The 14,985-nt window shown below is 34.3% G+C and overlaps 1 protein-coding gene across 1 annotated transcript in view; it reads left to right on the forward strand.

The window, feature by feature from the left end:
• The window catches only part of LOC149799457 (uncharacterized), a 7,197-nt gene extending 708 nt beyond the window's left edge, over positions 1-6,489 (forward strand). Inside the window, exon 2 of the mRNA XM_089958818.1 lies at positions 4,171-6,489. Within this exon, the coding sequence (XP_089814944.1) occupies positions 4,220-5,152 (933 nt within the window). The 5' untranslated portion in view covers positions 4,171-4,219 and the 3' untranslated portion in view covers positions 5,153-6,489. The remainder of the gene's footprint in view (positions 1-4,170) is intronic.
• The last annotated feature ends 8,496 nt before the right edge of the window (positions 6,490-14,985 follow it).

Below are 14,985 nucleotides of genomic sequence, written 5' to 3' on the forward strand. Positions count from 1 at the left end.
GGGTGATGAGTCTTACTACCTAAACATGGGCATTGTGTAGCATGTTTTGATGTCGACTAACAGTATAACAAAAGTAAAATTTTCAAAAATATCACACACAACTGGTAACCAATAATGACGCTTTCCTACAAAGGAAAGTTATATACTAAAACAAAACCAACTTGTGCTATGTCTTACATTGTAGGACTAGCAGAGGACAGTTATCTTCTTTAAAAAACTTAACTGCCCTCATCCCCTCTCGTTTGTAGCTACCACCGTCATCCAATCTCGCTTGTAGCTACCACCCTCATCCCCTCTCGCTTGAAACTACAACTGTTATCCCCTCTCACCTATAACTACCACTCTTATCTCCTCTCGCTTGTAACTTCTTTAGCAACAAGTGGCCATATTAAAATTCTGATCCATTATATTTATGTTGCTCTTTGAATTGCAACCACTCTGGTGGCCTAGTGGTTAAAGCATCTGCCTCAGATGTGGGAGATCATGGGTTCAATCCCTGGCCGAGTCATACCAAAGACTTACAAAAATGGTACTAACAACTGCCTCACTTGGCGCTCAGCATTAAGAGGTTAGTGTTAGGACTGGTCAGCCTGGTGTCAGGATAATGTGACTGGGTGGGAGATCATGCTACATGTCTGCAGCATGATGCCCCAGTGCTAGACATCACTATAAACTGCCACACTGCAGACATCGTAGCGATATGACTGAAAAATTGTTAAAGCTACGTTAAAAAAATCCAAATCCAAATCACTCTTTTAATTGCTGATACCATCAATAAATGTAAATATGCTGACCTGATTTATAGTTACACAGCTCTGTTGTCAAGATATTTTTATAGGGAGAATGACTAATGTTCATTCTGAAGCATTCAGGTTTCTATTTCTCATGGGATTTTCACTACACACATATCTTGTACTCCTGGCCTAAAATAGCCATCATCTCTTCAATGAAAATGTAATTCTGTCAAGAGCCGAGTTTTGTTGCTCGCTTCACCATGAAAGTTGCAAGGTTATTTTTAATGAGATTATGCTCCATTTCTAAACAATATATCTTTTAAAATCATAAGTTTACTCATAACATTATTTGGTTGTATAAATATTAAGTTCCATTAGAACTATTCTTGTGCACTGGAGATGACAAAGTACATGACTGTCTTTCTCACCACTAGCCTCCTGCTTAGAATCAGATCTTCATTATGACCTGACGCTCACTAAATCTTTTCAGACCTTTATGGATAGTAGACCTTGATATACCTGTTACTTTAGATATGTTCCTGCCAGTGAAATTATTCTCAATAGATGCAACATCAGTTTCTGCTCATATGACAGCACTTAGCTGTGTGGTACCCTGGTATTAAACTGGATGGTTGCAGTCATCATTATAGCACTTAGAGTCTGATACTAAATGATGATTTCATGTAGTTATCCTAAACAAAATACTTTATAAATTTCATTCATCCATGCTATCATTATGGACAAATATTACAACCACAACAGAATGATGTTGTGTGTAACTACATCGATGTACTGACTACTAATATGTAAGCCATATGAGGCTGGAGAGGTGGGTGGTATTGAGTCTGAATTTAATTCAAATCAACTTATACCTATAATAAGTAGATCTGACTGGTATCAATAAACACACATCTTTTAGTTGTCTTTGGAATAGATGAGCAAGAAAACATTACTTGCAATGTTGCTTTTATGCATTTAAAAGCTCAAAAGGTCAGAGGTCATTCAGAGTAAAATGGTATATGTTTAGAAGGAATTCTGGGAGTTACATGTGTGAATAATGCAGAATTTAGGTACATAAGTTACATAAAAATAAAATTTCCTTGACTCTCAATTAAACAGAGACATTGATCCCTATGGATGTAGAGTAATTTATTGTAATTGGTGTATGCAATGAAGTTCTCCATCTTTCCATTTAATGTTTAGTACTAGAGAGCTCTAGATCAAATACATTGATTTATATTATCTGATATTGAACATATTCTGATGTTGTGGACAGGTTGACTAAAGTACAGATGTCCCTTAGACATTCTTTTATTTTCACATTGTATTCACTTTTAGTCTCACCTATGATTCCTTGCTGCATATATGGATTAACCAGATAAGATTACAGTGAACTATATTTGAGGGTTATAAAGGCACTTTTAATAGTTTTGGATTTATCCATTTTGATGCTAAAGGTGGAGTTAATGGCCTTTCAGTCTGGCACCTTATTTGCAACTTGATTGCCTTAAAACTGTGTTTACTTGAAAAAATGTTAGCTGTTATTAAATGATTGCTAAATTTATAGTCAGTTCTTTGTGTGAAAATGGGATGATTTTGGAACATAACTGGCAGTCATTTTTAAATATGTCTGAATGGTTTTTATCTCTCACTTTAGTTACAGCTTTAGTTAAAATCAGAGTTGGGTAGAAACTTTTCTTTTAAAATTGAATGAGATAAAATGCATGTCTCAATGTCCATCTCTTTGGGATTGATTTGTTTCAGTTGTAATTATTGACCATACAAACCTGATTGCATGCAATGGTACTGTTTATGATAATGCTTATCTTTAGATATAAATCAAATATTGCTTTATTATTTTCTTAACCAATTGAATTAATGAATCAACAAAGAACTATTCTATCTGATGATAAAGCCAGTCAGGAACATGGGGTGACTAGACCACCCCAGCAAGTGTTAGGGGACAACTCTACATTACTTCAGTCACTACCTTCTTATTTAAGGTCTACAGTGAATTGAAACTGACTGCAGCCTTGTATTTTCTATGCCTAAATATTGTTTGTGACAGATATGAATGAACATCCAACTGAGTATATAATGTACTTCTACTTTTTGTACCAAGTCTTAGCCTGAATCCCATCACTCTCTAATGCCTGAGGAAACTTTCAGTATCATCAATGTGAAAATTAAACGACATTAGAGGGTAAGAAGAACAACCTTTAAGTTAGCATAATTTTGGAAGCTTGACCTCTCTCAGATAAATTGAATTTTTATCCTCTGTTCTTGTCTTATTCTGTAATTATAACAGATTGGTAAAGTGTTTTTCATCCACAGTCCAAATTCATCAGCATTGACATTTTAAGTGATATGGTACATAGGGTGTGACACCAGCATTGACATTTCAAGTGATTTGGTACATAGGGTGTGACACCAGCAGTGACATTTTAAGTGATATGGTACATATGGTGTAACACCAGCATTGACATTTTATGTGATATGATACATAGGGTGTGACACAATTATTGACATTTTAAGTGTTATTATAATATATAGGATGTGACACCAGCATTGACATTTTAAGTGGTATCATGGTATATACAGTTTATTCCCCAGGGGTGCATGACTGAAAGTCAAAAATCTCCTTAGTGTCAAAACTGGGAGTCAGACTGAATAAAAAACAAACTTGGGTATCAAAACTGGGTGTCATATTAAAAATTTGGGGGTCTCTGAAGCGCAAATGAGGGTAAAGGGAAACACTGCAGGATGAGGCACCAGCATTGACATTTTAAGTGGTATAGTGTATAGGGTGCGACACCAGCATTGGTATTTTAAGTGATATGGTACATAGGGTGTGACACCAGTAACTTTAAGTGATATGGTACATAAGATGTGACACAGCATTCACATTTTAAGCAGTATTGTACATAGGGTGTAACACCAGGATTGAAATTTTAAGTGATGTGGTATACAAGGTGTGACACCAGCATTGATATTTTAAGTGATATGGTACAATTGGGTGACAGTATAAACAACAGCACAATTCATATGCTTGTGGCATTGTCCATACTGTATATAATTGGGTAGAAGATCAACTGTGTCATATTAATGAATTCATAATCTAAACATATTTCAGGTGTTTCATATTTAAACTAAGCTGTCAGAACCAGGACATGAGACTGTCAGTTAAACTTGTATTCTGAAGCATGAAAAATAAGATTGGAGGTTATTTGTTGACTGGAAGTCTAGTGATTGTATATTTACTTAGAAATATTTGTAAAACTTGTACAAAGAAAATAAAGACAATTTCAGTAAGTATTTAACACTGGGCAATATTGTAGACTAGAAACATTATTATAGCAGGTATGTCCTTAAGGTATAGGATTCATAATTTTCATGTTAAGTTTGAAGGTATTTTGCATTTTTTTGTATTTTGCAGAATCTAAGGTTCCAGTTTTAGTGAAAGCAATTGTATTGGTTGGAACAAAATGCAGACTCCAAGGACTATGAAACCATATCCAGGACATGGAGAGACTGAGACTCCACGTCCAGGCCCAAGAGTCCGCCCAGAGGCTGAAGAATTTGCAAATAAAAACAAAGGTTCTCTTGATCTTTTCTCTACACAGTCAGTGTATATGCCTACACCAAGGGTTGAACCAAAATGTCCAACCTTTGAAAGTAAACAAAATTATGAGTTAGGTCGAAATGGTACAGTAATTACATTACTCAATGGCCAGGCTACACCACGGGCAGATACTGTAGCTGTTTCTCGTGTGAGACCAGAAGCTGAGTATATTGCACAAAGTCACAGCGGACAAAGTACAGCTAACTTATTTAACTCCTATGGAAAGCAACCTCTGTCAGCAAGACAGGTACCTCGGGTAAAATTAGAAGCTGGAGAAATAGCTGAAAAGTCTAAAGGTGGAACAATGAACTGTCTCCTTCATGATCCAATGAAAATTCCAGCTTCAGCACGAGCAATGCCAAGGGTAAAACCAGAAGCAGAACAAAATGCAGATCTGGCAAAGGGTGGCCAGATGAACAAGACTCTGCACAAATATGCTTCACCACTATCCAGCCGACCTGTTCCAAGAGTGAAGCCAGATGCTGCAGAAAATGCTGAAAAAGGCAAAGGCAAAGCCATGTCCAATCTAATTGTTAATTATGGGCACCAGCCTCTAGATGTCAAGCCAGAGCCTAAAGTAAAGGGTCTTGGAATGGAAAATGCTAATTTGGGCCAAGGAGGGAGAATGTCACGTCTAATGCATGAAGCAAGTGAACTGCCATCAGATCCAAGACCTCCGCCAAGAGCTACAACTCCAGCAGCCCGACGTATTATGAAAAAAAGTCGTGGCCAGATGGGAAAGATTCTTTTACAAAGCAGCAGCAAATTAGTGATACCAATTGTTCGGGTGAAATGAAAACTGAAATAGTGGAACTAGCTGTGTAAATTGGGGATCATTACAGGAATTAAGAATGTACACCAGAATATAGGACAGGAATACTAACTGTCATATCCCTTGAGGAAAATAAGACAGACATAATTTTTTAGCTGCATTATTATATGCAGGGATTTAAAATGCTCAAAGGACAGGTTCCATCATGGTATTATTAATCATCCTGCATTGGACCAGGGTTAGATTAGTGAAAAGCCTCCATTTGTCCCATTCTCAAGATCACATTTCTAAACTTGAATCCCCATCTACCAAGACAAAGTATTTATGTTTGGTTCTGGAGTCAGAAGCATGGTCAAAATTGATGTTTTGATGTTTGAGTTATATACACTCACAGTAAAATTAAAGAACAACATTATTTTTATTTTGGGATTTGAGGATGCTAAAGGTAGTTTTACTGTTACAAGCTGAATTTTATTGATGTGTTAATGGAGCTAGTCATACTGACAGTATGTCAGTGGAGCTGGTCATACTGGTAGTATTTCAGTGGAGTTGGTCTTCTGACACATGTCAGTTGAGCTTGATATGATGCCACATTTCAATGGAGCTGTTCATACTGTCACATGTCAGTGGTACTGGTCCTACTGACACATGTCAGTGGAGCAGGTTAAATGGATATTAAAGACAGTAAAACCACAATCACCTTAATTAAATTCCAAGCATAATGTATACACAGTTGTCCTCATTCCAACACAATAAATTTAATTGATAAACAAGAGACAATGCAGTTCTCTGTGGGAATATTTCATGGGGATAGTCCTAATATGCCATAATAGCGTTGTCAAAATTTCCAACAGTTGTAAGGTGTTTTGCTGCCTCAAATTCTGATGTTTGATCAAAATGTGCATCCTATTCATTAGTGTTCAAATTTATATAAGGAATATCCTGTTTTCTTTTGGTGATAATTCACACTGAGCTTTGGTATAATGCATAATTAGCGTTAATTAATGCCTCTTATGAAACTTGTTAATTTAATGTTCAGTTCCCAAATAATGGTATTAATTGGATAATTCAGTTGTAGCAAACAATTTCCAAGTAAATTGGTTTTTAATTAAGGTCCTGAAATTTCCATTTTTTAATTGAAAGAAATGTTAACATATTCTTATAGCATGAGTTAGATGCAAGATTTATTGTTTAAAAGACAAAGTTAAAAATTGTATATTAATTTCATTTACATTTACTTTAAAGGGTACAATATGAAGAACTTATTTGTAAATGTGGTACATTTATCCATATCATTGTAAATTCTGTTGTAATGTATAAAATGTGACAAATTTATGAAATAAAAATTAATTTGACACTAAGTGAGTATATTTATTTTTTACTGCCACTGATCAAGCAAGGTTGAGAACATACTGGATAATACGTTTATCAACAGGACACAGAATTTTGGTATGAAAATATGTAGTGTAAAGAACTAATTGTTTATGGTCTAAGTATGTGATGTACATCACTGTAAAAATGTCTTTGTTACATGGAAATTTTGCTTGCAAGTAAAAATTGTTCCATCAGAGATCAATCACACAGAATGTACTTGCTTAAAAGATGAGTCCAACTACAAACTTCATAGACTTAGATCTGCTGTTACATAATGCACTGGCAGATCTTGGTCTATACACTTTGTTAAGAATAATCAGTAAAACAAAAATATAGACCCTGATCTGCTGGTGCATTATGCAGTAGCAGATCAGGGTCTGTGTTGTTTCAGTCTGACCCGAAAGCATAGGTGGTCAGCTAAAAGTTGCTGTTTCTGGCAGGTTAGTCTGTAACATTGTATTGTATACCAGTGCCACGAAGAACATGAAAATTCATGATTGACAATTGGTTAATCATAGCTGATCATCAATTTTTATTGATTGGAGATGTTTTAAAAATTATTTCATAGAGATTATTGTTTTTCTGAACTTCAATTCAGACATTTTATAATCCCAGTTAGTTTTGTCATCTGGTACCTTGTTGGCATTTGGATTGTAATTAACAATGGAATGTGTCATGTTTATTAGAAACTGTTATTCACACTTTTTATTTCTTTTGTTCAATAAAGTGAAATAGTTAAGAACAGCGATAGAAAATCATGACTAAACACTTGGGTATTAGACTTTTCTGATCAGTCTATGATTGTTTTGAATAATCTTCACACCACTAGCAACAAGCACATGACTAGTTTGAAGACAACTGTTTCTGTCCTGTTAATAGGTACCTTGGATTAATTACATGCCTTTTGAAGAACTAGCATGAGTACTTTTCATATGCCCCAGCACAGCATTGGCAGGAGACTATAGTGTTACCTTTGTCTGTCCATCCTTCCCAACTTGGTTAAACATTGCATTTTAAGTCATTTCAGGCACAGTTGTGGGCACTCTGTGTTCCATAAAATATTTGAAGTTATTTTTAGTTTTTTTTAAAATAAGGTCAAGATGAAATTATGGTATGGCAATGCATTCATCATTCATCAATCTGTCAACAATTGTGTGCTACCACTCTAGAGGACACATTTCATATCCAGTTTTGATCAAGTTTGGAATACTGTACAGGCTTATGTTATGAAGATGCAGGATGAATTAAGTAGTGGGTGAGATCAATGCATATAAAAAAAATCTGATCTTGCATCTGACTGAACTTGTTACCACTCTGATGGCCATGTATCTGATCTGATCCTTATTAAACTCAGAATGTGGGCTTATATCAACACAATTTCAGAAAAGTTTGATAAAAAACAGGGTCCACATATTTAATCTGTAATCTTGCATCTGATTGTTTGAACTTAACATTTAACACTCACAAATGTAAACAGGAGTCAAAGGTGAGTTATAAGATTTGAAAATAATGTCAAATTGAAGACTTCCATATACAACTAAGTCCAGAAAGTAAGTAGGTTTAAGAAGACATTATTACCAGCTGAGATATTCTTGTTTTCTTTTGTTGGTTTTATTCATACTTTCAACACACTATTGCATATTTCATGCAGAGAAATGCGAGCTAAGTGACTTTTACAAAGATACATTGAGGCAACCAGCCTGGGCAGGTATTGAACCTGTTACCATTTGATTAAGAGTCCGATACTCTACCAACCTAGCTGCAATACAACTGGTCCATGCTTGCAATTAGCGGCAATAATTACTAACTGAAGAGTGGCAGGAATAGTGTCATGTTGAGAACCTAACATCTGTTAGTCATTAACTAAACTCATCTGTCTTTTCCTGGCAAGGTGTGAGGTAATGTTGCAATTTAAAAATTAGCTACCATTTTGCATTTACCGTTCTAAAGATATTTCCCTATATGAGCATGCTTTTTAGAAGTTGTCAGCCATGACTCATAATGCTAAAAATGTGCTGACAGTTCTCATTTTGCTTAAGTCATGTTTTCTATATTTGTTTCAGACTTTTATACATTTAAATATTACACAACTGTCTCAATTTTTGATGATATTTATAAAAAAGGATATTTACAAATTGCTTACACCATGCACTTTTGCTCAGTTGTTTCTGTCAGAAACTGTAATTTTTCATTGGTTTAGTGCAGTTTGTTTTCATATTGTAGATGATTCCATAGTAATATAAATTATTTGAATGTTTACATACAACATGCTTTTATGATAATGGTAGTTACAAAAATATATTATCTGTTTTATTGTTCTTATTTATGATGAATAAAAACTTTTTGATTTAGTCCTTTTGCCATTTGTATTTCACAATATTTGCATTAATAATTGTTTGAAATAATGAAATCATATTTCCCATCCCAATGGAATAAAAGATCTCAATGCTCCATGGGTAATTTTGGAATGAATTATTCTTTAAATCACAGTGTTCCATGGTTGATTCTGGAATGAATTATTCTTTAAATCTCAATGTTCCATAGCCAATTTTGGAATGAATTATTCTTTAAATCACAAAGTTCCATGGGTGATTTTGGAATGAATTATTCATTAAATCTCAATGTTCCATAGGCAATTTTGGAATGAATTATTCATTAAATCACAATGTTCCATAGGCAATTTTGGAATGAATTATTCATTAAATCACAATGTTCCATAGGCAATTTTGGAATGAATTATTCATTAAATCACAATGTTCCATAGGCAATTTTGGAATGAATTATTCATTAAAACACAATGTTCCATGGGTGATTTTGGATTGAACTTTCTTTAAATCTCAGTGTTTCATTAGTGATTTTGGATTGAACTATTCTTTAAATCCCAGTGTTTCATGGTGTGCTTTTGGAATGACTAGTATTTATCATCACTTTTTGGCATGAATACATTACATCTTTTAAAATGAAAATTGCAATTAAAGAAGAGAAAGGAAGAAATAATGTTATGCTGGAAATCTAGTTTAAATAGTAAATTATGATTGATCTCTATTTTTGTAAAAAGTATTTGAACCCGTCTGAAATGGTGCCAGAATGATGAAGGTACATGTCACCTTGAGTTCATTTGCAAATTATGCTGGCTTTAAGTCGAGTTGAACTACAGACCTGGATATGTAGAGTTTGTCAGGAGTAATCAGTATAACAAAAATAACAAATCTTAATCTGTCAGCACAGTATGTGGTAGCAGATCAGGTTCTATGTTGTTTGTAATGGGACTTATAAGAGTATATATAGTATAATTAACAGTGTATTCTCGATGGTGGTGGACTCCTGACATTATGAACTTCTCTATGGTGGTAGACTCCTGACATTATGAAATTCTCTGTGGTGGTGGACTGAGCGAGTGACAGGTGTAAGGTGAAGTTGTTTGCATTTGCAACATGCACAGTGGAGAGAATATTGGTATGCCTCTGTGTTGCTTTCATATACTGTGGCTGAGATGTCTTTGGATATTGTACTTGTGAAAACTGTACATGATTTAAGCATACAGCTAACCAAATTGACTGCTCCTAAATGCTAACAAAATTAATCTCAAGTACACTACATCTCTAGTAGTTAGTAAAACATAGAAAACAAAGTTTGCCAGACTAGATAATACCAGCTTCTTTTTTTAAATAGCCAGTATAACCAGTTAGGAAAACCTGGGAAATTCTTTTTTTACTGAAAAAATCAAATTCTATGCAAAATATCAAACTTTAGAGCACTACCTTGAAGGAAACATGAATATTTGTTAAATTATTTTTCTTATCTTGATACCATCATGTATTATGTTCTCAACAAGATGGTACATTAACACTGATGTCATGCATGAAAATAAGCTCATTATCTTAATTTGATTCTATTGTGGCAGTTTTGTGTGAGCAATGACCTGAATTTGGAGAAATTATGTCATACTAGAACAGAGAAGTGAAGTGAATTTAAATTTAAAACTGTAAAATTAAGTGAAAATATATATAGTGGAAATGTATGAATGAAATTAATAAATAAATTATTACAAAATCTTTGGTGTCTGCATTTCAACACAAATTAGTGTATAAAGACCCAAATGTTTTTTACACAATCATTGATATTTAATTGTATTGAATCAATTATATCATGGATATGTTCCATAAATTTCTGTGCAAACATTGGAAAAAAGGCTCCATTTGAGTCTTTCAATCGAAAAAGGGCCTAAGATCATCCTCCTCTTTCTTAAAGTCATCACATTCAGGACAATGATTAAGATAATGATGGGCAAATGAAAGACACAAATAGAGAAAATATTCTCCAACTTTTTGACCAGAAATATTTAACATTAGATCTACCTTTCATTTTCAGACAAGAATTTGCATCTTTTAGATGTTATAAACATGATTTAATGATTGAACGAGGAAGACACACTAAAATTTAAAGAGATCAAAGAGTTTGCAAATTATGTCTTAAAGAAAATATAAAGCGTATAGAAGATGACTATGATTTTGTATGTATATGTAATTTTTATACTAATTTAAGACAGAAAAATCTTGACAAAATGTATTATATCAACCCTTCAGTAGATAAATTTATAAGTTTAATATCAATTCACAAAATAAGTCTTATTACAAATGTTTAAAAATTTCTGTAGTTTTCTTTTAAAATAAGATATGTGCTGTTAAAATGTCAATATCAATTCCTAAGCAAATGTATCTTACTATACTGTTTGTGGAGCACTGTATATCTCATCTTCATTTATTATTTCTTATATTATAGGCTTCAGGCCTAAAGTACCAAATAAACTTTCTATAATGTCAGAAGAATGAGCAATCATATTACCCTTTATTGACGTCCATTATCCTGATCTATTTCATCCCGATTTCAAACTGTAGAATTTTTTAGTGACATCTCAGGAGTAACTGTGACAAGTTTCATGTTCCTGTCTTTCAGCATAACATTGGTTGCTATGTTAAGAAATTAGAGATTTTGCGCATTTTAAAAATAGCTCACTTTTCATCATGGGAAGGGGGCCGAGCTTGTATGAAACTTTGCTACTAACAAATAGTGTTCTGTGTGAAAAAAAAAAATGAAAATTATTCAGAAGGACTGTTTTGATGCTTGTGACTTAAATGCTTCAGCTATACAACCAAAATTAAATCATAATAATAATAATACCTAAGTGGTCTGTATGGTGGTGCTCTACAGATATTGAGAACTTTTGAGAGAGTGATGGGTTAAATTTGAAGTTGTTTGCATTTTCAAGATGCACAATGAAAATTATTTGCAAATTTATGATACTTTCATGTGCTTTGGCTGAAATTACTTTGGATATTGTGCTTGTGGAAATTATACATGGTTTGAGCACACAGCTAACCAAAATGGCTGCTCCCATGTGTTTAAAAAATCAGCCTGATTCAGCAATTTGGCAGATCTGGGTCTCTGCTGTTCATGGGATGTATTATGTTATATACATGTAAATGCAATATAAGAAAGAGATCTAGTCTGTTCCTTTACAATTTAGTACAATATTAGTACAAAAACTTAAATGATTTTATCTTTTTCTATTGTTCTCTTCTGCATAAGTTGTCTAATTTTTGTAATTCTTTCAGCGGTGCATTTTGTTCTATTCTTACATGAGTAGCATTGCATTTAATGTGAATTTCTAGACACCGGTAAGAAATCACATAAACATTAATGGAAATAAGACAGCTCTGCGGGACAAGTTGAACCAAAAAGTGTACATGAAAATCTATATAAAAAACTCTTGTAAAATCATTCAGTTCCTAAAAGTAGACCTTGAGAAAATGGTAAATAATAATGGCTTTGACTAGTTTACCATATATTGATGCCTGGACCTAGACCTGATCTTTGATGCCTGGACCTAGTTCTGATCTTTGACGGCTGGACCTAGTTATAATCTTTGATGCCTGGACCTAGTTCTGATCTTTGATGACTGGGCCTAGTTATGATCTTTAATGCCTGGACCTAGTTATGATCTTTAATGCCTGGACCTAGTTATGATGTTTAATGCCTGGACCTAGTTATGATCTTTAATGCCTGGACCTAGTTATGATGTTTGATGCCTAGACCTAGTTATGATGTTTAATGCCTGGATCTAGTTAATATGATTTTTAATGCCTGGACCTAGTTATAATCTTTAATGCCTGGACCTAGTAATGATCTTTGATGCCTAGACCTAGTTATGATGTTTAATGCCTGGACCTAGTTAATATGATCTTTAATGCCTGGACCTAGTTATGATCTTTAATGCCTGGACCTAGTTATAATCTTTAATGCCTGGACTTAGTAATAATCTTTGATGCCTAGACCTAGTTGTGATCTTTAATGCCTGGACCTAGTTATAATCTTTAATGCCTGGACTTAGTAATGATCTTTGATGCCTAGACCTAGTTATGATCTTTAATGCCTGGACCTAGTTATAATCTTTAATGCCTGGACTTAGTAATGCTCTTTGATGCCTAGACCTAGTTATGATCTTTAATGCCTGGACCTAGTTATGATCTTTAATGCCTGGACCTAGTCATGATCTTTGATGCCTAGACCTACTTATGATCTTTAATGCCTGGACCTAGTTCTGATCTTTAATGCCTAGACCTAGTTATGATCTTTTATGACTAGACCTAATTATGATCTATAATGCCTGGACCTAGTTATAATCTTTAATGCCTGGACTTAGTAATGATCTTTGATGCCTAGACCTAGTTATGATCTTTAATGCCTGGACCTAGTTATAATCTTTAATGCCTGGACCTAGTTATGATCTTTAATGCCTGGACCTAGTTATGATCTTTAATGCCTAGACCTAGTTATGATCTTTAATGCCTGGACCTAGTTATGATCTTTAATGCCTGGACCTAGTTATGATCTTTAATGCCTGGACCTAGTTATGATCTTTAATGCCTAGACCTAGTTATGATCTTTGATGCCTGGACCTAGTTATAATCTTTAATGCCTGGACCTAGTTATGATCTTTGATGCCTAGACGTAGTTATGATCTTTAATGCCTGGACCTAGTTATGATCTTTAATGCCTGGACCTAGTTATGATCTTTAATGCCTAGACCTAGTTATGATCTTTAATGCCTGGACCTAGTTATGATCTTTAATGTCTGGGTCTAGTTATGATCTTTAATGCCTGGACCTAGTTATGATCTTTAATGCCTGGACCTAGTTATGATCTTTAATGCCTGGACCTAGTTATGATCTTTAATGCCTGGACTTAGTTATGATCTTTAATGCCTAGACCTAGTTATGATCTTTAATGCCTGGACCTAGTTATGATCTTTAATGCCTGGACCTAGTTATGATCTTTAATGCCTAGACCTAGTTATGATATTTTATGACTAGACCTAATTATGATCTATAATGCCTGGACCTAGTTATAATCTTTAATGCCTGGACTTAGTAATGATCTTTGATGCCTAGACCTAGTTATGATCTTTAATGCCTGGACTTAGTTATAATCTTTAATGCCTGGACCTAGTTATGATCTTTAATGCCTGGACCTAGTTATGATCTTTAATGCCTAGACCTAGTTATGATCTTTAATGCCTGGACCTAGTTATGATCTTTAATGCCTGGACCTAGTTATGCTCTTTAATGCCTGGACCTAGTTATGATCTTTAATGCCTAGACCTAGTTATGATCTTTGATGCCTGGACCTAGTTATAATCTTTAATGCCTGGACCTAGCTATGATCTTTGATGCCTAGACCTAGTTATGATCTTTAATGCCTGGACCTAGTTATGATCTTTAATGCCTGGACCTAGTTATGATCTTTAATGCCTAGACCTAGTTATGATCTTTAATGCCTGGACCTAGTTATGATCTTTAATGTCTGGGTCTAGTTATGATCTTTAATGCCTGGACCTAGTTATGATCTTTAATGCCTGGACCTAGTTATGATCTTTAATGCCTGGACCAAGTTATGATCTTTTATGCCTAGACCTAGTTATGATCTTTAATGACTGGACCTAGTTATGATCTTTGATGCCTAGACCTAGTTATGATCTTTAATGCCTGGACCTAGTTATGATCTTTGATGCCTGGGCATAGTTATGACCTTTGATGCCTAGACCTAGTTGAGATCTTAAATGACTGGACTTAGTTATGATTTTTCAGGCCTATACCTAGTTGAGATCTTTGATGACCAGACCTAGTTATTATCTTTGATGCCTACACCTAGTTGAGATCTTTGATGACTGGACCTAGTTATGATCTTTGATACCTGTACCTTGCTCTGATCTTTGATGCCTAATAGACCTAGTTCTAATGCTGTCAATGATGAAAAGTCATTTGAATGAGGATCCTGATTTTTATTCTGACTATGGTCATCAAAAGAAGTGCCAGATCGTGATGACCTGCCTTAAAATGATGTATATATAGATCTGGATCATATGGACACTTGACAGCATTGTCTTAATCAATAAGCAGTGGCTATATTATGATGAATGCAAT

The sequence above is a fragment of the Sinohyriopsis cumingii genome, chromosome 5 (assembly GCF_028554795.1).
Source record: "Sinohyriopsis cumingii isolate HCF-2022 chromosome 5, ASM2855479v2, whole genome shotgun sequence".
NCBI classification, from domain to species: domain Eukaryota; kingdom Metazoa; phylum Mollusca; class Bivalvia; order Unionida; family Unionidae; genus Sinohyriopsis; species Sinohyriopsis cumingii.